General features: G+C 30.5%; 2 protein-coding genes across 2 annotated transcripts in view; one reads left to right on the top strand and one right to left on the bottom strand.

Annotated features, from left to right (window-relative positions):
- Nucleotides 1-493: 493 nt before the first annotated feature.
- On the bottom strand, nucleotides 494-7143 carry LOC139520499 (H/ACA ribonucleoprotein complex subunit 2-like protein). The gene is made up of 4 exons (XM_071313167.1): nucleotides 6898-7143; nucleotides 5177-5246; nucleotides 4466-4571; nucleotides 494-885 (listed from the first exon to the last, which is right to left on the bottom strand). The coding sequence occupies exons 1-4, from the start codon at nucleotides 7064-7066 to the stop codon at nucleotides 760-762; spliced, it is 471 nt and encodes a 156-aa protein (XP_071169268.1). The 5' UTR covers nucleotides 7067-7143; the 3' UTR covers nucleotides 494-759.
- Nucleotides 7144-7189: 46 nt separating this feature from the next.
- LOC139520500 (ADAM 17-like protease) overlaps nucleotides 7190-24084 on the top strand; it is a 33271-nt gene continuing 16376 nt past the window's right edge. Inside the window, exons 1-15 of the mRNA XM_071313168.1 lie at nucleotides 7190-7309; nucleotides 9860-9989; nucleotides 10861-10988; nucleotides 11691-11779; nucleotides 12238-12338; nucleotides 12651-12739; nucleotides 14435-14568; nucleotides 15148-15234; nucleotides 15918-16007; nucleotides 16843-16981; nucleotides 21170-21283; nucleotides 21720-21725; nucleotides 22105-22223; nucleotides 22645-22714; nucleotides 23351-23480. Coding sequence (XP_071169269.1) covers nucleotides 7252-7309; nucleotides 9860-9989; nucleotides 10861-10988; nucleotides 11691-11779; nucleotides 12238-12338; nucleotides 12651-12739; nucleotides 14435-14568; nucleotides 15148-15234; nucleotides 15918-16007; nucleotides 16843-16981; nucleotides 21170-21283; nucleotides 21720-21725; nucleotides 22105-22223; nucleotides 22645-22714; nucleotides 23351-23480 — 1484 coding nt within the window. The 5' untranslated portion in view covers nucleotides 7190-7251. The remainder of the gene's footprint in view (nucleotides 7310-9859; nucleotides 9990-10860; nucleotides 10989-11690; nucleotides 11780-12237; nucleotides 12339-12650; nucleotides 12740-14434; nucleotides 14569-15147; nucleotides 15235-15917; nucleotides 16008-16842; nucleotides 16982-21169; nucleotides 21284-21719; nucleotides 21726-22104; nucleotides 22224-22644; nucleotides 22715-23350; nucleotides 23481-24084) is intronic.

The raw sequence follows: 24084 nt of genomic DNA, 5'->3' as shown, positions 1-24084 counted from the left end.
ACAAGTGTTTCTAGTTATCTTTATAGATAAAAAGTAAAATCACAAAAATACTGAACTCTGGGGAAAATTCAAAATGAAAAGTCCCTAATCAATTGGCAAAATCAAATAATAAAACACATCAAACGAATGGACAACAACTGTCATATTCCTGACTTGCTCCAGGCATTTTCAAATGTAGAAAATGTGGATTGAACCTGGATTTATAGGGCTAAACCTCTCACTTGTACCACAGTCGCATCAAATTCCATTATATTTACAACGATGCATGAACAAAACAGACATACCGGTAATAGGTAAAATTGTCAAAATTTGGGTACTGCAGTCATCAATCACTGTGATAAGACCATCAGTTTTCATGTTTGAAAATTTTTACAATAGTTATTTTGGGGGCCCATTATAGCTTGCATGGACCTATACCTTACATTTCCTTTTATGTATATACACATGTAGACAAAGTGACAGAACTTAATTTGGTTCAAACTGAAAGTCTGCATCTCATATCTTGAGTTTATTATAAAACAATTATAGTCATAAATGTAACAAATGTTCATAGTTTCCTATTGAAAACACTTATTTCTCAAAACAGTACATAAATTTGCAAGTTACAGATCGTTTCATTAACAATTGATTTCTATTTTTTAATCCATATTATTCATATAACAGTCCATCTTTATTCCAAATGGTATTGCACTGCAAACTAAGATGTCTTTCAAATTGAAAACTTTCTCCATTAAACCTGTTAAAGTTTGTTATCGTTCATCAAATGGGAAGTGGAAGTTCTTTAACTTGTTCATAACATTCATCATACAATTGTCGGTACTCATCATTTGGTTTAATCATCACCATACATGTCTGTCGCTTTGAACCACATGCTGTTCCCAAATCCTAACATAAAATAAAAACATATTAATTTTTATTAAAAAAGTGTTGGTATTAACATTTATAGATTTGAGATACATGTACTATGAAAAATATAAAAGTTAGAACTGGTTCAAACTAAAAGGTAATTTTTGATTACAACCATCTTCTGAATAAAGGCACAGCATGACATAGACAGCAGCATATCTGACCATAAGGACAAGCTGATCTAGTATATATTCAAACAAATCATATGGACAACATAAGTGAATTTTTCAGCACCCTTGACATCATTTAATTCACAAAACAAGATTACTATATAATATATAATATTTAGTCATCTACATTAGATTTTTACATATATTCACGACTTACATTTTATTTCAGAGGTATAACATTACACCTTCTATTGTCAAAGATGTATAGTGTGCTCATTGCAACACTATGACGGGTGACGCATGCATAGCAAGTGTGTAAAGTAGAAGGAATGTATAGACTATCAACAATACTAAATCAAATATTTGGCAATCTTATTAAAATAAGTTCTCATCACTTGCTCCTCGATTTTTTATATGTCGCCGTGTCACAGTGATGAGAACTTATTTTAATAAGATTGAATATTTGGTACATTTGTATTTAAATTTGTAACAAAATTTAATTTTAGTATCTAGTTCACTATTTATCAATACATGTACTGCATACAAATGAAAAGTTCAAATTTAAAAATAATTGTTTAAATTTTGGACAAATATTTGAATACAGATTAAATTTATATATCTTTTATAAACATCATGAAATACCACACTTTTAAGGGGAGATAATTTGAGTATTGAATTAATATACATGTACAAGTAATACTCCCAATTTGTGCTCTACAAACAGTGAGTCAGTATCCCAAGCTACACTCAGGACTTGTCCATTACGGTAAATTTAATAATGTGGCTTCAGTAGGGTAATCCTCCTCAGTTCACAAGGTTGCATTTAAAAATTCACCAAGGTCATGTACCACTAGGTCACTTTTAAGTAATAATGACACTCAAGTTTATATTGAACAATAAACCTGTATCAAAGTTCACAAGTCAAGTTATATGAACCTCAGGTAGAAATTTCTCCCACTAAACCCCCAAGGTTGGTGGTCAGATTTGACATCTTGGAGCCACAAAACTTGTCAAAGAATGAGCTACAGCTGTTGACTCTTGGTCAATCAAATCAGTGTAAACAAGTGAAACTGCGAGCTACTGCTCACTGATGATACCCCCGCCGCAAGTGGATAATATTAATTGTGTAAAAATATGCAAGTGTTCGGTAAACAGGAAGTTGTGGAGTGATGAATCTGAAAACACATCACACGGTATAGCTGACTTATATTAACCCTTAAAACAAATTTCAGAAATCCTTGTATTGTAGTTCCTGAGAAAAATGTGACGAAAATTTTTCAACTTGAGCATATGACATAGGAAATGTACCGGTGAAAGTCATCTATTGAAATACACATCACTTGCATTCAATTGTTTACATTTGATCTGTCAACTCAAAAAAGTTTTATTTTCATTGAAACATGTTCACTTTACATGTAGATTTTAAAACTACAAAATATTTCTGTATTAGTAAACACATTTCTGATTAATATATATCCTCTTCCTAGTTTTTTTAGATTATTTCTGGTTAAAATTTACCTTTTCTAGTGTCAAATCAAACCAGAAGTGGCTTATTTTTTCCCTTAATTTATGAAAAAAGTTCATTGTATAATATTTATGGAATAAATGTGAGACATATAGATTCCACAACAGCAACAAGTGTACATTTCTCCACTCGAGACAGTTAAATTTTAATATTTAAAGCGCAAGGCTTGACCACAATAATATTGGTATTAACTATTTAGGGTTGATTCATTATTAGTTGTAGGATACCAATTTTATTGTGGATTATTTGGTAACTATAAATCTAAAAGGTCAACTAGTACCAACTTTCTTTGGCTTTAGCAAAACTACAATTTTTCCCAAATCCACAAAAATAAGTTAATCCATTGTAGTTTCCTTTTTTAGTTTATGATCCTAATATTTTAAGGGAAAAAGTCTTCCTTATAGCATTATCTGAATTCAGAAGTCCTTTACATTTATTTAACAGCCAATAGTTATTAAACAGGTTACTTAGCCAATAGCCAATTAAGGGTTTTGGAAACTCTGAAAGCAACAATTAACTGCTGTTTTTAACACAGATGATATATATATATATATTTGTAAAATTGAATAGGCATTTCACAACACCTACTTCGTACAAAGATAAAGTACGCATTTGAGCTAATGCAGTACTAACGGGTGCCACTAGTGGAGCATCATTAACAATGTTAAAAAGTAATATGTCACTATTTTAAAACATGTATAACATGACTATATTTGTACATTATTATCTACAATTTTATTTAAATATGATTTAAAAATATATCAATATATTGAATTAGATTACAATAAAGTGCTAAAATTTATTTTCCTTTATTCTTTTTTTAAATGAGTGTAAAGGTAATGAATTATTAAATAAATTATTGAAAACCAGCTTTTTCAAGGGAAATAATTCAAACTGACAATAGTATTTAATACAAAATCACTAGCAAACATATTGGTTATCTATTCAAAAGTATTCAAAATCAATTCAATTTTACGATGAGTAGACGTTTAATAAAGAAGTAGTTTAAATATTTCTTTTATATAAAAGAGTATTACAGGCTGAGTGGTTTTGATGTCTTTTCTTAGCCTTGATAATTTTTCAACAAAATTGCATCAAGTAATTCTTTTATTTGCAAATATTGTCTAAGTTTTCATCAGCTTATTTATTTTATTCATTTATAAGATAACTGCCATAACAAAATTTACTTTGCTAGAAAGCATTATAGAATTAGAAATATTTTTATTCTCACATAAATCACATAAAAGTTGAGAAAACAATTCAAAATTTTGTGATATCCATGAAAAAATGTATATTCATGTATATATATACACCTTTCTAATGAAAACCAGAATTTAAGGAATGATTGATTTATTTGTGGTCTTTAACACCACTTTCCACACAATTAGCTATATTGTGGCAGTCAGTTTTAACTGCTGGAGGAAGCTGGAGTAACAGGAGGGAGTAACAGGAGAGAACCTTTTCATTTTTAAAAATTGCTTTCACTTACCAGTATCATTTCAATTTTTAAAAGAAACTGAGAGAATAAGCACTTACAGAATATTCTGTATGGAAGTTGTACATGTACAAGCAAATAAAAATGCTTACCCTCCAGTAGAATCTAAATTCCTTCCAAAAGTCAGATAGTGGTTGTTTTCTGGAAAAAGTTTTTTGTGTTTTGTGTTTTTGACATAGTTTCTGTGTTATTATATTTCCAACGGTTGACTAGTTTCGGTTGTCATCATTTTGTCTAACCTTCGTCTTGAAAGGAAAAAACTTTAATATTTCATTTCAAGTCTTACATTTGGTAAATGTTTTAGATAGTGTAGAGAATTTTCATGTACTGATAAATTTCTTTTTTGAGAGACATGTACCAATACATCATGGTATGATGCATAACCTGTAGCATTAAAAATTTCAAACAACAACATAAATGTAGTCATACCTCTTTTGATGGTGTGTAACAGTATGGTAGTCCCTCCTCTTCACAAACCAAAGGCATGTGACAAATAACATCAACTGGGCTTACATCACCAGCTAATATAACAATCCTAGTAAAAAAGAAAATCTCATTAGTCATGTTAATATGTGTTGTCCATTGTGTTAAAGGGAATGTATGAGTTAATAACAAATTCTTATTAGTCATTTAAAAAGTATTTGTCTTCATTCTTAGGCCTACTTTTTAAAAGTATTAATGTCCTGTTGCCCCACTGCCTAAATTTGAGTGCTAACTCTCAAGTTTCTTTACTTTTTACAGATAACCTTTGTTCTGGTAATATCCTTACAAATAGATTTCTACAACATTAACCTGAATTCAGTAATATATATGTTAGGCACAATTGCCTTGTTTTAACAAAAATATGAATAAAATTGTTTATTACAATAAAAACAATGAAGTAAACAGCCATAAATATAATGAATGATGAGTATAAGTGGTCTATGAGTGATGAGCAGATGGTATAAAATTCATAATAAAGTATTTGCATGAGTGATGCTCTCAGTCATGATTTTGTAAGCAGTGGCCTAAAATTTCCTACTTGTACTTTTTGTGATGTCAGATAAACAGGAGTGATTTTAACATTTCCTGGTTGACAAGTCCAACAAAAACTTCCTACATGTACTTTTTGTGAAGTCAGATGTACAAAAATGTACTCACCCCTTTTCTCCTTTTCTAATAAATTTTTGCACTTCTCTCACACCTTTTCTTAATTGTTTCTGTTTTGAAGCTGAAAACATAAAAGTACATGAAAGAAATAGTCATATCAAACTGATTTGTAACAGCAACATAACTAAAGCTAGTAACTTACTGAAAATTTTCACTATTTCAAATTCCATAAACTTTCTTCTTCTTCTTCTGTAGGTATACAATATTTCATTGATTTCGATGATTACATACTGTTCGCATACGTGGACTATTTACATAGATATAGGAAGATGTGGTCAACATGTTTACCCTAATTTAAACGAAATATAATTAAAGTGCAATGAAATGTTAAATTTGTGATTAAAACTATGTACAATTTAAATTGATACTTTTAATTAATAGAACAGAAAACAGCTGAAGTGAGCTGTTCTTTGAAGCTATTAATGGATGGTGCCTGAACTAGTACCACAAGGAGCTGGTTCCACTGTGGTATTGTGTAAGGAAAGTATGAATGTCTGTAGGAGTCTTTCGATGTAAGAATATGCCTATATGAGAGTGTACATTTTTTTTTGTTCTTGAGTCTGCTTTTATGAGTATGACTGATGGAATAGCAACAAGATGATATTATATTTTGTACATCATTACCAATCTTATGCGGTCTGCGTTCTGCTAATGATGGTAAGTTAAGTGTCGTAAGCATGTTTGTAACACTACTTGTATTATGGTATTTATTGCAGTCATACCGTGCAGCTCGTCGTTGGACCATCTCAATTTTGGATACAGACTTGGTTGTGTGAGGGTCCCAAACAGAACAGGAATTTTCAAGTTTGAGTCTGACGAGTGCTTGGTATGCCTGGGATTTTATGTGTGGATATGTTGTTTTTAAATTTTGTTTTAGAAAACCCAGTGATTTTAGATTTTTTTGATGTGTTGAAGTTTTATTCCAGCATGGGAAACTTCCCACCATGTAATACAGGGCAATTATAAGAGGGTGGTAAAGGGTTATTTTTGTGCAACGTGTTTTGCCATTTTTATTTCACGTGCAGCCATGAAAAAGGTTCATTATTCACTGTGTTTTGTGAAATTTGTTAAAAAGATCAACGAGCAGGAAATTTTTAATTGTTCGCTTGTCATGAAATGGCAATTTTATTTTGCGTTCTTCCGTGCAGATACCCTCCCTTTCCACAGGCACTTGTTTCTATCCATACGAAGGTCGACTATCCATATAAATAGATATGGATAGTCGACCTTCGTATGGATAGAAACAAGTGCCTGTGTCCCTTTCCGCCCCTCTTATAACTTCTGCATAATAATAGAGTGTGAGGTCATATTAACATTGTTATCATCTACAGGCCTGTAGCCAGGAATTTCCAAGGGGGGGTTCATTGGACTTGTGAACTCGACTTTAAGTCACAATTTGAACAAAACGTTGGCTTTAAAAGTGCTTATTTGATTTCAAGGGGGGGGGGGGGGTTTCGGGCTACGGGTATGATCTACTGCCAGTTGATAGTCTTTTCCAACGGGACAGTTTAGTCTGTACTCAAAGGGTAGACAATTTGTGAGGTCTAACACAGCCACTTTTGTCCATTTATAATTTATGATGAACCAGTAGTCGGCATTACAAAATATTTTATTAAAGAAAGCTCTATTATGAACATAAGTCATTCATTAAGCACAGAAACAACAGAGAATAACATTTAAACAATCTCATTCTTAGCTACATGTACATGTACCTTTCTTAACAGCTTTGTAAATTCTTTTTGTCAATTTTCTTGGGGCTAACGGCTGGGAAATAGAACTCTGGTACTTGATTTTCTCTTGCCATATTTCTTTACTGTCACCTCCGTCCCCTGCTTCATCCTCTACCTCAGATCTTCGTTTTTCTTTGCTTGATTTTCCCATTTCACAGCGTGCTTTTTAGAGTTTGTTTTGTATTTTTGGTCCCTCCACGTGCTAAAGTGATAAAAATAGCTTTTAACATTGATGAAAATACTGCAATCTAAAATCACACGGGCGATCCAGACTTTGAACTGGTTTCTTTACACCACACAAAATTGTATACAAGGTACCAGATAATATAGGCTGTGATGGAAAAACTACTTTCGGTTATCATTATTTCTTCTTTTTGTGTATTTTCGAGTAGAGGTAATTATTGAATATACACACAAAATACATTTCTTCCATCTTGAAGGGAAGATTTTTCAGAAAAACAACTATCCATGTTGGTAATTTCCATAACACATATAAAAGGTGCCAACTATTGAACTATAACAGGTTGGGAACAAACCCCCTGTATGGGGATTATACCTCTATAGAGGAATAATCCTTCTATAGAGGGGTAAAATTATCCCTCTATAGAGGGTTATTTTTGTTTGCACTGGATTTAAAGCAAATTAGGGCAGAATGGCATTTTCTAGTTATATTGGCTCTAATCTCTAGCATTATATGCATCAACATATGCACTTTACTAAAAATTGGGATAACCAGTTTTCTGCTAAAGTGACAAAACATGCAATCTATTGTAAACCTATTTGAACACCTGATCAACAACAAAGGGAATAGTTGACCTTTAAATTTCATTTTAAATCTAACAATAGAAATTCTGTTCAGTGAGGCATAAGTGAGTAGAATTTACCTGATCATCACAGCTTTCAATCATGGTGAACAATAGATTTTATATTTAGTCAGATAAGCATCAAACTGGGCATGTGCATATTTAATTAAGTACATCAATTGGTGCATCAACTGTTCCAGGTTACTGCCATAATAAGTAGAGAATGCCATTCTGCCCTATTTTGATTTAAATTCAGTCTAAACAAAAATACCCCTCTATAGAGGGATAATTTTACCCCTCTATAGAAGGATTATCCCTCTATAGAGGTATAATCACCATACAGGGGGTTTGTTCCCAACCTGTATAAAAAAAGCAACTTTCAAAATCTCCAAATGCAATGGGAAGGATATCCCTTTTTCTTCTTCAATCGTAGTACGAATCTAGGTCCTTTCGCGCTGATTCACATTCGCACCCACTCATGTTCGCCCCCTTTCACTTTCGCACCCTACATGTTCGCGCCCAATTTTAATTGGTTTTGTGTTTAATAACTATATCTTTGTAATCAAGTTTTGGCAAGTGTGTTCTTATATTTGTTGTCATTGATTCAAAATAAAGTGAGACAGCATTTTTTTTTGTGTTGAATAAATCTTAGTCATGTTTTGGATAGTGTATTGTTAAAAAAAAAAATAATCCTTTCTAAATAAAGTGGGATTCTGTCAACGTTTTATTTTGTGTTGAATAACTCTTAATCATGTTTTGGTTAGTGTATTGCTATACATGTAACTTTGTTTCATTGACTTGTTTCAAAATAAAGTGTGATTCTGACTACGTTTTTTTGTGTGTGTTGAATAAATTTTATCATGTTTTGGTTATAATAGTGTATCGCTTTATTTTATTGTTTCAGATTAAAGGGACCAAGCTGTTAAAAACAATTATCTTTTGTGTTTTCATTTAAAATCTTGAATGTTTTATTTACACCAAAGCAATTTATAACAACAATCATGATTTTCCAATTATTCAACTGGAATTTGAATAAAAATCGGGCGCAAACATGTAGAGTGTGAACGGACCTTGGGTGCGAAAGTGCGAGGTGATAACGTGTAGGGTGCGAAAGTGTATTGGGCGTGAACGAACCTGATACTTCCTGGTACGGGAAAGACTTCGGTGCCAGAGTGGAATATCCCGGTACTATGGCGCTATCATGTACATGCAAATGGAAAAGTAATTGTTGTTTGACGTCAATAGTTCAAATGGGACAGATTCTCCATTCAGCCAGAAATAACGATGAGGTGTATGGTTCTGAAGTTATACCCTGTTTTAAATGGAAAAATTACAAAAATTTTAGTTTTCGTTCTTTAACTTAAGTTCGCTCAACCAAATATTATTAAACTTATACACAATGCTTATTACCACAAAATACAGATCAAGTTTGAATTATGGTGGGGTCACTTTAACCATTCTCGAGTTATGCACCTTTATAAATGGGAAAAAATGCAAAATGTTTAGTTTCTGTTCTTAAACTTTAGTTGCCTCAACCAAATGTTATGAAACTTATACCCAATGCTTATTACATCTGATCTATTTCTTAAAGCATCAACACAATCTGCAAGTTCATTCTAATGTAAAGTTTACCGGCGGGTGATCCGGGTGATCCCTCAGAATTGTGAAAATCTCGGGTCACACCCGCAGAATCCGGGTCAGTTGACAGGTATGATGTAAACACTCTGGAAAAACTAATTTTGGAGATGCTGAAATATTTGCTCTGCATGTTCTTGAAAACCCTGGTCAATTATTCTTCGTTTTATAAAACCAAAAAGGGGTTTAATAATTTGATAAGATAAAATCAATTTTAGTCACAAGTTGAAATTATAGAAAAAGCATTTTACCTTGTGTCATTATTGACTTTTATGTCAACTTAGACTTTAAAATAAAATATAGAAATATCTAAATGATCTGTTTAACAAAAAGTCAACTGGTCACCCATTCACAGGCCCTTGAGTATTGTTGAGGCATTGCACCCTCTTTTTATTTTCTTTTAGGTGTTAAAATTTGATTTTTGTACATTAAAATTTCGGATTTTTTTTCCTAATTTTTTCAAATCAAACTCACATTGGGAATGGACTTTATATCTTCTTTTTCAGCTGATATATCAAGTAATTTGGACTATTTTGAGACCCTGAAGACAGTTGATATAAATAAGCGTGTAAGACGAAGTGTGGATCCACACCCAAGTTCTCACCTGCATGAAATTTGGTTCTCATCTTTAGGGAGGTATGGTTTTGTTTTGTACATATGTTGTAAAGTCTGTGGATTTGTCATTAATTTTTTAGTGTATGATTAACCTGAACCACAAATTTATGAGTTGAAATTTACAATATACTATTTTTTAGATTCATCAAAGCCTTTGAATTAAGTATCTATAAAAGTACATTTTCCCCACTCAATCCACAAGAACTGTTGTCCATTTATATTGATATAAAATGTATGGCAATTTATTTCTCATTTACTAAACAAATATTTATGTCGACAATAAAAACAACAACACTCAAAAAAAATATTTGTAATAATGTTAGAAATTATACAGACAAAAGTGGTATCTGACAAATAAGATAAAAAATATTGAATTTCAGTGAGCAGTAAAAAGAAATAATATATCCTATCTGTAATCATGGTAATATATAACGCAAACATTAGGTGAAAAATTCAAGTTTGGTACACTTACATGTACCACTTATAAAAAGGAATAAGGTGATATGCTATTACTATCATGACTATGATTGCCAATGAGACAATTATTTAATAAATTCCAAATGACATTGATGTGAACAACTTAAGGTCACCTTATAACCTTCAACATAGACCCATACTGTATGGTCACCAATAAAAGCCCTGCCATGACAAAATTAGAAACAATGTATTTTAGAGTTACAGTGAGGTTCTTCATGATAGGCTTCATACATTATTCAGAAGTTTTAAATTTTTAAATCATATATATCACTATAAACTGATAACGTAATACCTAATCACTCTGCAACTTAAAAAAAATCATAACAAGGAAATATATCAAAATAATTATTTAGAACATTTGATTTTTGTGACTCGTGTGTACAAATGGTGAACAAAAATTTTTTTTTTGCTTCAGAAATTTTCATTTGTATGTGAAGCAAACTAAAGTTGTGTCTGATGATTTCAAAGCTGTGGTAAGCAGTAATGGAGTGGAGAGACCACTTGATATTGACACTGGAAACTTTTATACTGGTACCTTGAAGGGTGAGTTGAAGATGCTAGTACCCAATATGCCCACTGTAAACAGTTTAATTTTGGACTTTTAACTTGTACGTTTTAAAGAAAACATGCATGCATTACCTATCATTAGGCTATTAATGAGGTATTCTTAATGATTCTCGTTCTTTGAGTAAATGTTTGCACGAGAGAAGATTATTTTAATGATTCCTTGATTTTCTAAAATATGTCAACTAAAAAACTGAAAATATTGCTTGAAGAAAAACATTTAACAATAAAATATAGTAGACTGCAGTTTAAAACTGTTACCTGTGTATAACTTGAGAGTCATAGTGAAAGATTCAGTTTGAATCTACTCTATTTAAGATATCCTTTGTATGATAATAAAATTGAGAGTAGAAATAGTGAAAGTGTCGAAAAACAACTCAACCAAAGAGCCAATGGCTGTTAAGAATTTTGCTTGTACCTGTAATCTTCTTATCCATTCATTTATTTCCGAAAAGGATTAACTTTGTTATCAAATTTTTATGAATAACAAATACAAAAATTATTTTGCTTTTCTGATTTCATAAAACAATTTAGAGTAACACAATTCCAAGGTGGCTTATGCACAATGCTCTATTTGACAGGAGTAATTATGACATGCTATATGCTTTGTGTTGATTTTTTTTTTTCTATCAGGCTTTGTGCTGATTTGATGATTAATTATTATTCAACTGATTTTTTTAGGTGATTCAGAGTCAGAAGTACAGTTACATTGGGAGAGGAATGATTTACATGCAACCATAAGAAATCCCCATGATACCATTTACATAGAGGTAATAGACCTAATCAAACTGGAAAATGTGAAAGACAAAATTTCACCATTTATGATCAAAAAGTCAGTTAGAAGATCCTGATATATGTGGGATACAATTTATAATAAAATATTTTTTTTAGTATTTTTAGCTAGAATAGATAATGATATAGAGTATGAGCAGCTGTGAACCAAAGTTTAAAATGCAGCTTTCCTCGACTTGCCAGCTCTGAACATCATTAAATGTATGAACATAAGGGATATGCCTAGCCTAGATTAGAACTATGGCACACTAATTTACATTGTCTCTGTGGATGGGTTAAATTTTGCATTTAAATATATATTTCAGTAACCAATTGTTATCATTATATGTGTAACAATGCAACTGTCTTACATATATTGATTAAAAGTTTGTTAATAATGGAAAGAGTTGATAATGGTTGTTAACAGATAAATATAATTTTAATTATATTCTTTCAGCCATCTTGGAGACATATTCCAGAGTCTGATAATCATTCAATGATTGTCTACAGACATACAGACCTTAAATGGAAGCCAGAGGACTATACTGCTGGAAAGAGGTATCAAGACTCAAGATTATAATGTGTCTTCCTAGAGAAAATATATACTGTATATTAATTCTATAAATTCTGAAATCTAACTCATATATTATCATTATGCTTTGCTAATTTGGATTTTTTTCAAACCAATTTTATGGTGTAGACAGAAAAAAACTATTTTTTACCTCAAGTTACAATTGTAGTAAAATACATCAATCTTACCTGAATAGGTAAAATATTTATTCGTTATATATGTTTAATTCATTTTTATTTGAACTCACATTCCCTTAATATTGTTTATCATATACTACAGTAACTTGTTTTTGTATTTAGAGAAAGTTTTTGTAAAACAAAGGATCTTAGAGAGGAACAAGATGAAGAACTGGATGATGATATCAAATTATTTAACAATGATGATGAAGGTAATAATAATAATTGTCTGACCTTATGTATCCAATGTGACCTTGGGATTGAAAAAGTATGTATATACTTTATATAGATTTTTGGCAAGTTAAGGATGTATTTTTTTTTGGCATACTTGAATAGCATAGGATTTTGCAATAAAATGCTGAAAATATGCTTTAAAGTATTAATGCATTGCAAGAAAAAAATATTTCATCGAATAAATTTAAGTTAGATATTTTTCCGACGTAGTCGGTATAGTTTCGGTTTGTGCCCTTTGAACTTAAGGACGCTTAACTATGTGCAACAGAATACGCATGCTCGAAAATCCTTTCTGTGATTGGACAAAATGCTGTCATGGTGGGTGATTTGGTTGTGTTTGAAAAAACGTCTCGTTAATTATCGTGATGGAAAGCAAGTGAAAAACTATAAATATTTGAACTAGATCTTACAGAGATTTATATTTTTATTAAAATAATTGTTTCTCCAATAGCTCTTTGCATCCGTGACAGCTGTTTATTCAGGACAATTATATAATTTTTAATGTAAACTTTGTTGTATGAACGTACATGACTTTTAGAATGCACCTACGCATGTGAGATTTCCGCGTTGTTTTGGTGAATGTAAACAGAAAGATACGAGGACCAGGAATACTGAACACAAACACAGAAAACGTTATTTAAATGGTATCTTTGTGCTTCTGAAGGTTATAACTGAACATATAAAATAATAGTGTGGATTGGGCATCCGTGTACTATGGACCCATTCTTTTTTTTTTATAAATGTGAATATTGCGATTGGGTGAGTATTACAATAATAAAATCTCACATTCTGATAACTGATACATATATCTTTATGGAGATTTTCCCTATATCGCAATAATTAAAAATTTTACATTTTTATTGTTTCAATAATAGATACACGAAATTATAGTTTAAACATATACTCAAATTTAAATACGTCGGATATCTTTTTTAAAGATAGTTCTTGTTGTGAATATCCTTTTCATATTGGAAACAAATTTTATTAAGTCTAATGCAGACATTTCGTAGTCAAAGCATTTCAACTGAGGTACTCCACTGCGTCAAAACGCGTCATTATGGAGTAAAGGGGGTGGCATCAAAAGGCGTCATTATGGAGGAAAGGGTTAAAGAATTTTGATGTGTGAGTACGATGAGTGCACTTTGAAATGACCGCAAGCATCCACAAAATTATATGTCATTTTGAAACTTCTTTGGAAAAAACAAATATTGACCAGTTCATATTGTAATTGTTTTTGTTTATGGGGTATTATTAAGCTGGAAGACTGTATTTTAACATACATCCCAAGGGGTAATTTTCTTAAAGTGAATACATTTTGATAAGAAAAATAATCATATGATATGATTTAACACACCATAAATTTGAAAATCATTTGGATGGAAAAAGAAGTCATTTTATTGTTTTTCTGCGTTTGTCATTTTTTAGTAGTATTACAAAAGTTGGATAGTTTATTTTGAGTGTTTTGTAATAATATGGTGAACAATGAGCATTTGTAAGATCACAAATTTTTCACTGAGACTAATATATTAATGCAATGGAGCAATCCCTGTTGTTGCTGCAATATTGTCTTTTTATGCTGAGGTGTCTTAAAGCAACCATCAATCAATCAATTAAAACCTGATTACATTTTTGAAGTTATAGTAAATCTCACACTAAAGTCTTTGTTGCTTCAGGTCATATTAGAAAGAAAAGACAAACTTATCCACATGTTGGATCACACACCATGTGTGGACTACTTGCTGTAGCTGATTATTACTTCTTTAAAGAGATTGGACGCAGTGATAAGAGAGTCACAGGAGAATATCTTGTATGTATTGATCCTAATGCCAAAATCTATATTGTCAAGCAAATATTAAGTCAATTTTCAGTCTTTAGAATTGAGGTCAGTCTTTAGGCTTATATCCATCTGTTTACCTGCAGAACCTTTTAAATAAGTAAGAATGACAAAGGAATAGGGTTAGATGTTTGAGAACTATTTAAATCCTAAAAACATTTGAATGTTGATATTTTTGCTCATGACAGAAGCAGGAGATTAGCCAAACACACACTTATAGTATGGTGTTTTTGGTCAGGCATGCAGACAAGGGAAAGTGTGTACCTTTTAGGTGTAATGAACTGCTACAGCTTTCAATCCATATTCCTAAACTTCTTCGAAACATATTGCACCCATATTAAAGTTCTACATCTGCTGTTATGGATTTTTGACACAGTTTTTTTTCCCCAACATATTAACTTACACATTTAACTTACATCAACATATGGCTTGGTTATCTTTTGTTTCTTTTGTTCTTTAAAACAATCCCTTGCTTTTTGTTTCATTTTTATTAAGATTTCTGTAACTATTTTACTTTCCTTGTTTATAATGTGTTTGTATTTTTTATTATAGATTGGAATGATAGGAAGAGTGAATAATATATATCAGAAAACAGTCTGGGGTGAAGGAGTTACTAATTTAGGATTTCAAATAAAAGAGGTACTTAAAATTATCCTACTGTAGATGAAGGGTTTTGCTGTCTTCATAATACTAACAAAATTGAAAGATATACATGAATACTAATTAAAAAATAGTGATTATTAGAAAATATATACAAGTGAGTGACTATTTTCATTAAGACTCATTTTTTCAGAAACCTTTTGTTCTTTATCATTATTTAACCTGTAACATGTACTACAGTATTCTTTTTTAAAACAATACTTTGTAATGATTAGATATGAAAATAAGAATATCTGATATTAAAGGTTACTGTACGTCCTACAACAATGAACAAAACCCAAACTGCATAGAAATTATAAACCCCCTCCTGAAATAACAAATAAAAAACAATACAAATAATGGTGAGAAAACTAATGGCCTGATTTATGTACAAAACAACTAACAAAAGACAAATACAATTTACAGCAACAAACAATAACCACTGAATTAAGGGCTCCTGACTTGTGACAGGCACCTACAGAATAGAGCAGTGTTAACTATGTATGCTGGCATGAGTCACTTTATATAAGTATCTACTGTTGGACACTTTCTATTATTAATTAAACAACAAAACATCTTGTAAAATTGAAACTTCACTAAAAATATTTGTCAGAAACGAAAGAATGCTTACTTATAAAACATACCACAAAAGCAAATTGAGTTACACAATTATTTGATTATAGATGAAGGTCCATGACACTTTAGAAGATCCATCTGTAGGGGACCACTACAACATGCCACTTAGACCCAATGATATGGATGCTGTGTTAGATGTATGTATTTATTATTTCACTTATTTATAACTTCACACATTATTTTTGCCTTTTTTTATTAGTGCGTCACTGATGAGTCTTTTATAGCTGAAACGTCTAGCGTACAAAGTTTTATTCCTTGTATTGATGAGTTTATTTACAAACACTGGGCCAATGCTACTGCTGGTGGAAGTTCTTGAGGGTATCACCAGCCCGAGAATCAGCACTTCTGTATTGACATGAATTATCATTAAAGTGTTCATTATTTCAGATATGGTATCTGTTAACAAAACTTTGAATTGTTCCAAAATTAAGAATTTTCTATCCCAGGAATAGACAAACTGAGCTATAAAACTTTCAAAATTTCAGGGTCCTTAATACTCTTCAACTTCACATGTTATTTGGTCTTATTAACTTTTTTGGTGTGAGTTTCACTGATGAGTCTTTTGGAGCAAAGCACGAGTCTGGTGTACACAACTTTGATCCTGTCATTTATATCATGAGGTAGTTATAGGTTGTAAGCAAAAGAGAACCTGTTCTACACACCAAATTGATATGGGCACTGTCTTATTTTGAAGAAAAAAGTAATTTAATATTCATTAAATCTAAATGAGAAAAAGCCTTCTTGATAAGTTTGTTTGTTGCCATCTACTTGTATTGAAGTCTGATTGTTACATTTATGTGTTTAAAAGTCAGACAGATAGTTTGAAGTAATCTAATGGTTTATTTTATAATTAATTTTCAATAAAAATGAACATAATTAATGAAATTGTAGAGAAACAGTATTAAACTTTTATGTGTTCATATTATTAAACATGTATTGTTATTTTGTATTGTCTGTTTTATATGTTTTCAGTGGTTTGGAGTTGATCATAAAAAAATGACCAAATTCTGTCTTGGACATCTGTTTACATACCAACAATTTAGAGGAAAATTAGGTTTGGCTTACATTGGTTCCTGGAGAAATACAGATCCCGGTGGAATATGTTCTTTTGGTAAGAGTGGTCAGAATACTGTTACTTAAAGCTATACATTAAAACCATTTCTGTAAAGGAAAAAAAATTCATCTAGGTCAATATCCCAAACAGCCGATAAGAAAGGAATATAATAATGATTTTGTACCAAAAAAGCTGTCAATATTGATATTCAGACTTGCTGCTGAATTAAGACAATAATTTAATTTAACAATTCTTGTTGTATAAAAGTTCAGAGGCCCATATGATAGAATAAAGATGCAAAAACTACAGAGTGTTTTAGATATTATGAACAATCTAGTTAATTTGACATATCAAAATTAACTGTTCATTCTACTATCGCTTAATTGCAGAAAATTCAATCTATTATGGTATCCCAAAAATGAAAACTAAATATTACAAAATGTCTCAGTCATCACACATTTCCTTGTTTTAAATATTTAGGACCTTCCTGAAATGAATTGAATTTAATCACCTATCTGTTGAATATTTTGTTGTTCAATTGTAATGTTGTCTTGTTTTATGTTTATTTACCCTCAATTTGTTTTAATGTTTTTTTTTCCTTGATTTGAAAGCTTTGATGATGGGATATAAAAAATAACAAATGTACCTTAAAAATGCTTACAATTTAAAATATTAAATACAAGAGCAAATATCTTGGTCAATTTTACTCTTAATTTACAAATTAGATTTATTTACATTGTGGAAGAACAGTGTTCATAAATCTTTGTTCATTAAGTTCAGCACTGGTTATTCAAAACATACTGTTATTTTTATATAAGAGGAAAATGAAATATTGGTTTTAAAAGACGATCCTTTAGATATCTAGAAGTAATGTTTATCAAAAGATCAGATGTTTTTTGCACAGGTAATTCTGAACTGAAGATGCTGATAATAATAATACTTTATTCAGAAGCAATACAGCTTATAGAATATACAATTTTACAATATTTTTTTGAATATATAGATTCCACAACTGCAACAAGTGTATTACAATATTTCTCAACTCGAGACAGTTAACTTTTAATATTTAAAGCGTGAGACTTGCCGAGCTTTTTAAATAATTAAAATTTAACTGTTGAGAGTGGAGAAATACCTTAATACACGAGTTACAGTTGTGGAATCTGTTTCTCTAATGATTTTTATCCTTCCTTTTCATAGATTTGAGGAAAGTTGTGTACTTTTGATGTGATGTCATCAGGCATGGTCGCCTTTTTTCATGACGTCACAATAAAAATTCAAAAGAAAAAAAGAAAATTTAACGTCACAATTAAATTTCAACCAATCATTTGCCGAGAACAGATTTTTCACTAGCGAGAAGAAATATTTTCTCACACCGGTCAGGAAATGTGAAAATAGCACAAAAGTTAGAGAAAACACTTTATCAGTCTTCAAAATATATTTTGATCACTACTAGCAGTATAAATTCTAAACCCATTCTGAGTTTGATCCTATTGGTAGATTTATTGTTTGACCTTTTGTTTTATTATTGTCGTAATTAAACTATTTTTAGGATGTTTTGGTCACTGGCCTTCTTTAGTTTCTTTATTTTCTTCCTTAACTACATGATAGACATTTATTTGTTTTGAATATGCATGTAATATTTGCTGCTGTGTATTTTTCAGTGGCAAGATGTAAGTTCATAAATATATGTTTTTTTGACGATATTTGTATTGGCTTATTTTATGGTCTGTTTCAAGCAAAATTTAATAAAAATGTATTCCTCTTATATGATAAATATAAAGCATGTATTAGTCATGTTTATCATATATATAAATGTATATAACAGTTTTTGTTTTTTAATATTGAATTGATATGGATGCTGATTTTCTGTTTTATTTTTGCATGAATTTTTGGAAGGGAATAATTTGTCAATGTTTAGTATTATTAGCTGTAATGCATTTATTAAGATGTTTTTCAGCTTCACTTTGGGTGCAATCAACAGTTTTTTTCTATGACGTCACATTTTGAGGGACCATGCATAAGTGACCCTTAGTGGTGGACTGATTAATAAAGATACTTGTAGAAAACTAGATATCACTGGAATCAGAATGTTCTCTAGTTTATAATGAAATAAAAATAATGTGTACTTTTAATATATTAAAAATATTCCATCCAATGAACATGGGGGGAAAAAAGGTCTAATTTGAACATAAAAAACTTGAAACCAGGTCATGTGCACACCCATGAAGACATGATCCATGCACATTTTAAATAATCAAAACTGTATGAAATTTGTAGGTTTTTACCTGGCCTTTAAAAAAAATCTTGTTTCAGGGTACGGTTTCCTGCTCCGAAAAGAGCTACAGTGGCTGCAAATAAGTTTTCAATTTTCACTGCCAAAAAAACAAGATGTTTACAGTGTTGTCTCCCCTCAAAACATGTAAAGTTAATATAATTTTTAAAATTATTTCAATCATTCAACCTGTTTTAATTGAAAGCTAATTAACTAATTTTTACAATCAAATACAAAAAACATGATACTTTTTCACCAATTGAGTAAATAAACAGGGGTTTCCCTCCATGGTTATTTTTAGTCGGGGAATAACCCCTAGTTTTTTTTATACGAAACTGTTTATAGCACCCTTTATATGCTTGGTAGATAAATTATGCTGGAAAGTTTTATCTGGCTTTAACTCTTTCTGTTTCAATATATCATTGTTTCTATATCTGATTTCATTGGAACTACTATAGTCATAGGACAAAAGTGAGTTCCAACTCCAAAAATGTCCTATCATTTCAACTAAGATCAATATTTTTCTTGAAATTTTTTTCTTGAAAAATATATTACCAAGTAATTACCTTATGAGGATTTTTTTTTTTTATTAAAAAAGATATCATAAGATGAAGAAATGTCTGAAGTTTTATTGTTTATTTGGCCATAACTTTTTGTGAGGTTTATTATCATTATCTGATGGTTTAAACAAATGCAAACTTTTACAATTTTAATTTGGTTTAAATACATAGCAAGCTTTTGAAGAAATATTTTTCTTTGTGTTCACCTAGTCAAAAAATTAAAATGAACATGAATTATATCATGGCAAAATAAACAATAAAACTTTTTAAATTTCTATATCTTATAGTATTTATTTGATATAAATCAGTCATATAGTTACATGTACTTGGAAATATTTTTTGGAAAATAGATTTAAAAATTACAGTATAGAGGTTGCTGCAAGACATTTACATTTTAAAACGTGTAAGAACATTATAATAACTGCATTGATATCTTTGGTGATAAGCATTAAAACAAAAATTGTTGAGTCTTTAGGTTTTTTTTCTGGATTTCCCTTCATCAGGAATGCTCATACCCAGAAAATTGAAAACCATGGATCAAACTTATAAACATATGAAAAGCTATGTTAAGTTGCATTAAAAAAATAGGTCCAGTATGGTCTTTTTTCAAGGTTTACAGATATTGTAAGATGTATTTATTTGTTTCTGAATTATATATTAAATAAGAATATATTTTGTAGAAATGAATAGTAATTGTCATCTGTTGTATAAGAATAAGGTTAAGTATCAGGCTTACCATTTCATTTTAACTTTGAATGAATAAATGAATGAATGAATGATTGAATAAATTATTTGCAAGAAGCATATATACATGTTATTGACTTAAAGTAGTTGAAATTACTTAATGTTCTTAATGTTGAGGATTCATGTTTAAATCTTGCATGCAATGGTATTTTAGTTAGAAAATTAGCAACTTTGCAATCCTAGGTTTACTGCAATATATGCATCTTCGCTAACATGAATTGGTAAAAAGGAGATAATTTTAAAAACACTGTACCAATAATTCCATATGAGGCTTCAGATGGTATCTTAATAGTGATTACCTGATACCCAATACATCATTTCATTTGTGTTTCAATATTGTATTACAGGGAAATGAAAGTTTTTCATGTTATAAGCATATGTTCATTTTATCTATTGGCATATTATTACAGGTATTCTTTAGATATTTCCATGCTTAATATTGCTCTAATGACTTTATTGAATCAAAATACAGAACTGTAATTTTAGATAAGCAAGGTGTTGCTGTAGAAAACAAATGGTTGTCTATTAGTTGTACTGTGTGTTGATACATTTTTATTTTATATGAAAATATATATTTTTTAAGAAGTGTCTTTGTTTCCTTTCCCAATTATAATTAAATTAAAAAAAATGCTTATTTATGATTTTATGAATATGTACTTATATTAACAGCTGCATATATTGGAACTGGACAGAAAATTGCAGTTAACACTGGTGTTAGTAGTTTCCAGAATCCTGGAGGGTCTAGAGCTTTGGCTGCTCAGGCTTTGATTACTGTATCACACGGTTAGTATATATATTGTCAAATATCTTGGAATGGTCTTTATTAGGTAACCTCAAAACCAAAAGATCAGGAAGCCATATCATTTTACATAAGACATTAGTCTTTTTATGTCCTGCCTAAATAGTATGGCACATTGTCCCATATCATATTTTTTGTTGGATAGTTTAACATGAAGTTGTAGTGACATCAATTTTAAACTTAGTACATGGGATTCTTATAATGTGAACTTTTGAATTATTATAAATATTTTACTGAAATTTAATAAACTATGTAACATGTAATTGACCTTTTGACTGTGATGCACAAGCTTAAATAAAAATAGATTTTGATGATTTATACAATATATAAATATGCTATAAATATCTTTTAATTCATGTGGTAAAAATGTTTGTTTTTCATATCATTGACCTGATTGTTGCTGTAATGATGGAAACACAGAGCTGGGTATGTAAATATTATTATTCCATAACATTAAGTTCATCTATTTTGAGAATGTATGTAACATTTGCCACTGGGCATTTAACACCAACACCATTAATTTAGCTGACAATTTTCAAAAGTAGGCAGAAACACATCAGTGTTTATAACATTATGAAATCCAAATATAATCATAAAAGTTTGCTTACATACCTTATCGTAACACGCAAGAAAATTAAACAGAATGTTGTGGAGACAATGAATTAAAGACTTGCCATATAGTGACCTTGAAGATCAGTTATCTCATTAATTTGTATTGTTTTGTTGCTGTCTTATCAAATTTGACTCACACCTCCATAATTCATATATAAGTTGAGCACATTTTCCTTATTGACATGTTTTACAGGACATAACTGGGGCAGTGAACATGATCCAGATTCTAGTGAATGTGCACCAGATGTGAGCAGTAATGGAAAATATATCATGTACTATATGGCTACTACAGGATATGATGCCAATAATCAGGTTAGGGTTCAAAACTTAAAAACTTCTAAAATCCCCCTTCAACCAAGGTTTTACTTTCTGTAAGTAATTTTGCAGACCACAATATTAAGGATCCAGGCTAATACAATTTGTCTTTAATCCACGAAAATTGGTACCCACAGAAAATAAACAAACCATAAGATTAGATGAAATAAAGAGTCAGTCATTTACAGTAGGATGCACTACTACTATTATCTCAATGTATTTTACAGTAGGTGGATTGATGTACAGTACTTTTACATACATGTGGTAAGGTCATGGTCAGATTGGGAAGTTTGGCTCTCAGTTCAACCAAAATCTGCCACATGTTTGATTTTAGTTTTGGTGGACAATTGAAATGAATTTGGTTAAGTCTACATGAAAATATCTTTACACTAGCCCAACATTTTTTTTTTTTTTGTAGATATTTTCTCCATGTAGTAAAAGGTTCATCTTCAAAGTGGTGTCGAAAAAAGGATTCAGCTGTTTTGATGGTAATAGTGATATTTGAAAAGGATTATGGTGTAAATTCAGAAATTATTGCTTGCATTAATTGTTGCGATTTGTCATTTTAGTCTTAAATTTGATTTTAATTTTTGCAATATTGAGAAAGAATCTAGTTTACCTTAAATTAAACATTTCAAAAAGTGAGTTTAAACTATTGTGATTATAACCCTGTTTTATTTTTCACAATAATAATAACATTTCAATAATTTCTGAATTTACAGTATACATTTTGTAATGATGAGTAAACTGTTGTATATTTTTATCTATCTAAATAAAATGAATATTATTAAATTAAGAAAACCAAAAATTAACGCAACTGTAAATTTCAGGTCCAGCAGTTACTGTAAATGTATTAAAATATCTGAAAGATTGATACTTATATATTCAAATCATGAAAAAATGTTGATGAAGTCACTGTCAAATGACAAAATTATGTCTATGAGCTGATAGACAAAACAATGTCAGCCAAACAGAAGACGCAAATTTTAATTTAATATGTTTTTTTTAACAATCTTAATTGTCTATAAAGCCCTCGCATGGTTGGTATGATGCAAAAGTCAAACGCAATATAATAACAGAAATTCCAAAGTCAATTGAATTAATTTTCTTTAATTTTTTTAAAGCAAAATCTACTGGAGGGAGAGGACTGTGTGGAAATGGTCGTATTGATATAGGGGAGGAGTGTGATGCAGGATATGAAGGGGACTTTTGTTGTAATGCACAATGTGAACTCAGATCAGGAGCTAAGTGCAGGTTTGTTAATCTCAAAACATTTGTGTTACTGCAGATTAAGTTTTATTTGTGGAATGCTAGCTAGCTGGAAAATTGAGCCAGCCATACATTTTTTTCAATCTCATTTTAATTTCTTAGACTTTGAAACTTTAGTTAACCAACTAACATGAAATGATTCCATGATTTGACATTAATTTGTTTGTTCAAAGTCCTGTTAAACCACAGTGCATCCTATTACCTCTGTCTGTCCGTCCATCTGTTCTGTTCATTTGTCCCTTGAATATTTTTCTTTGCATCTTTCTCAGGATCTACATTATAAGGATTTCTGAATGTATAAGTACAATTCACCATTTGTTTTCAGATTCATCACTCAACAACTTCTTGTTTACAGAACACTTGCATATTTAACACTATCAAAATTATCCATTTGTGGTGGGATATCATCAGTGAGCAGTAGCTCACAGTTTAACTTATTACTCCATGTGTCTTTTTTATGACCTAAAATAAGTGTCTGTGAAAAGAAAACATCAAGATCTCATTATGGTGACTTGAGGAACACCAGTATCACTCAGATTGCAATTCTACCTTGACAGGTAAGTTTGTATTTTATAGGCTAAATATCAAC

Source organism: Mytilus edulis, chromosome 4 (genome assembly GCF_963676685.1).
Source record: "Mytilus edulis chromosome 4, xbMytEdul2.2, whole genome shotgun sequence".
NCBI classification, from domain to species: domain Eukaryota; kingdom Metazoa; phylum Mollusca; class Bivalvia; order Mytilida; family Mytilidae; genus Mytilus; species Mytilus edulis.
This window is presented reverse-complemented; position numbering and strand designations above follow the sequence as displayed.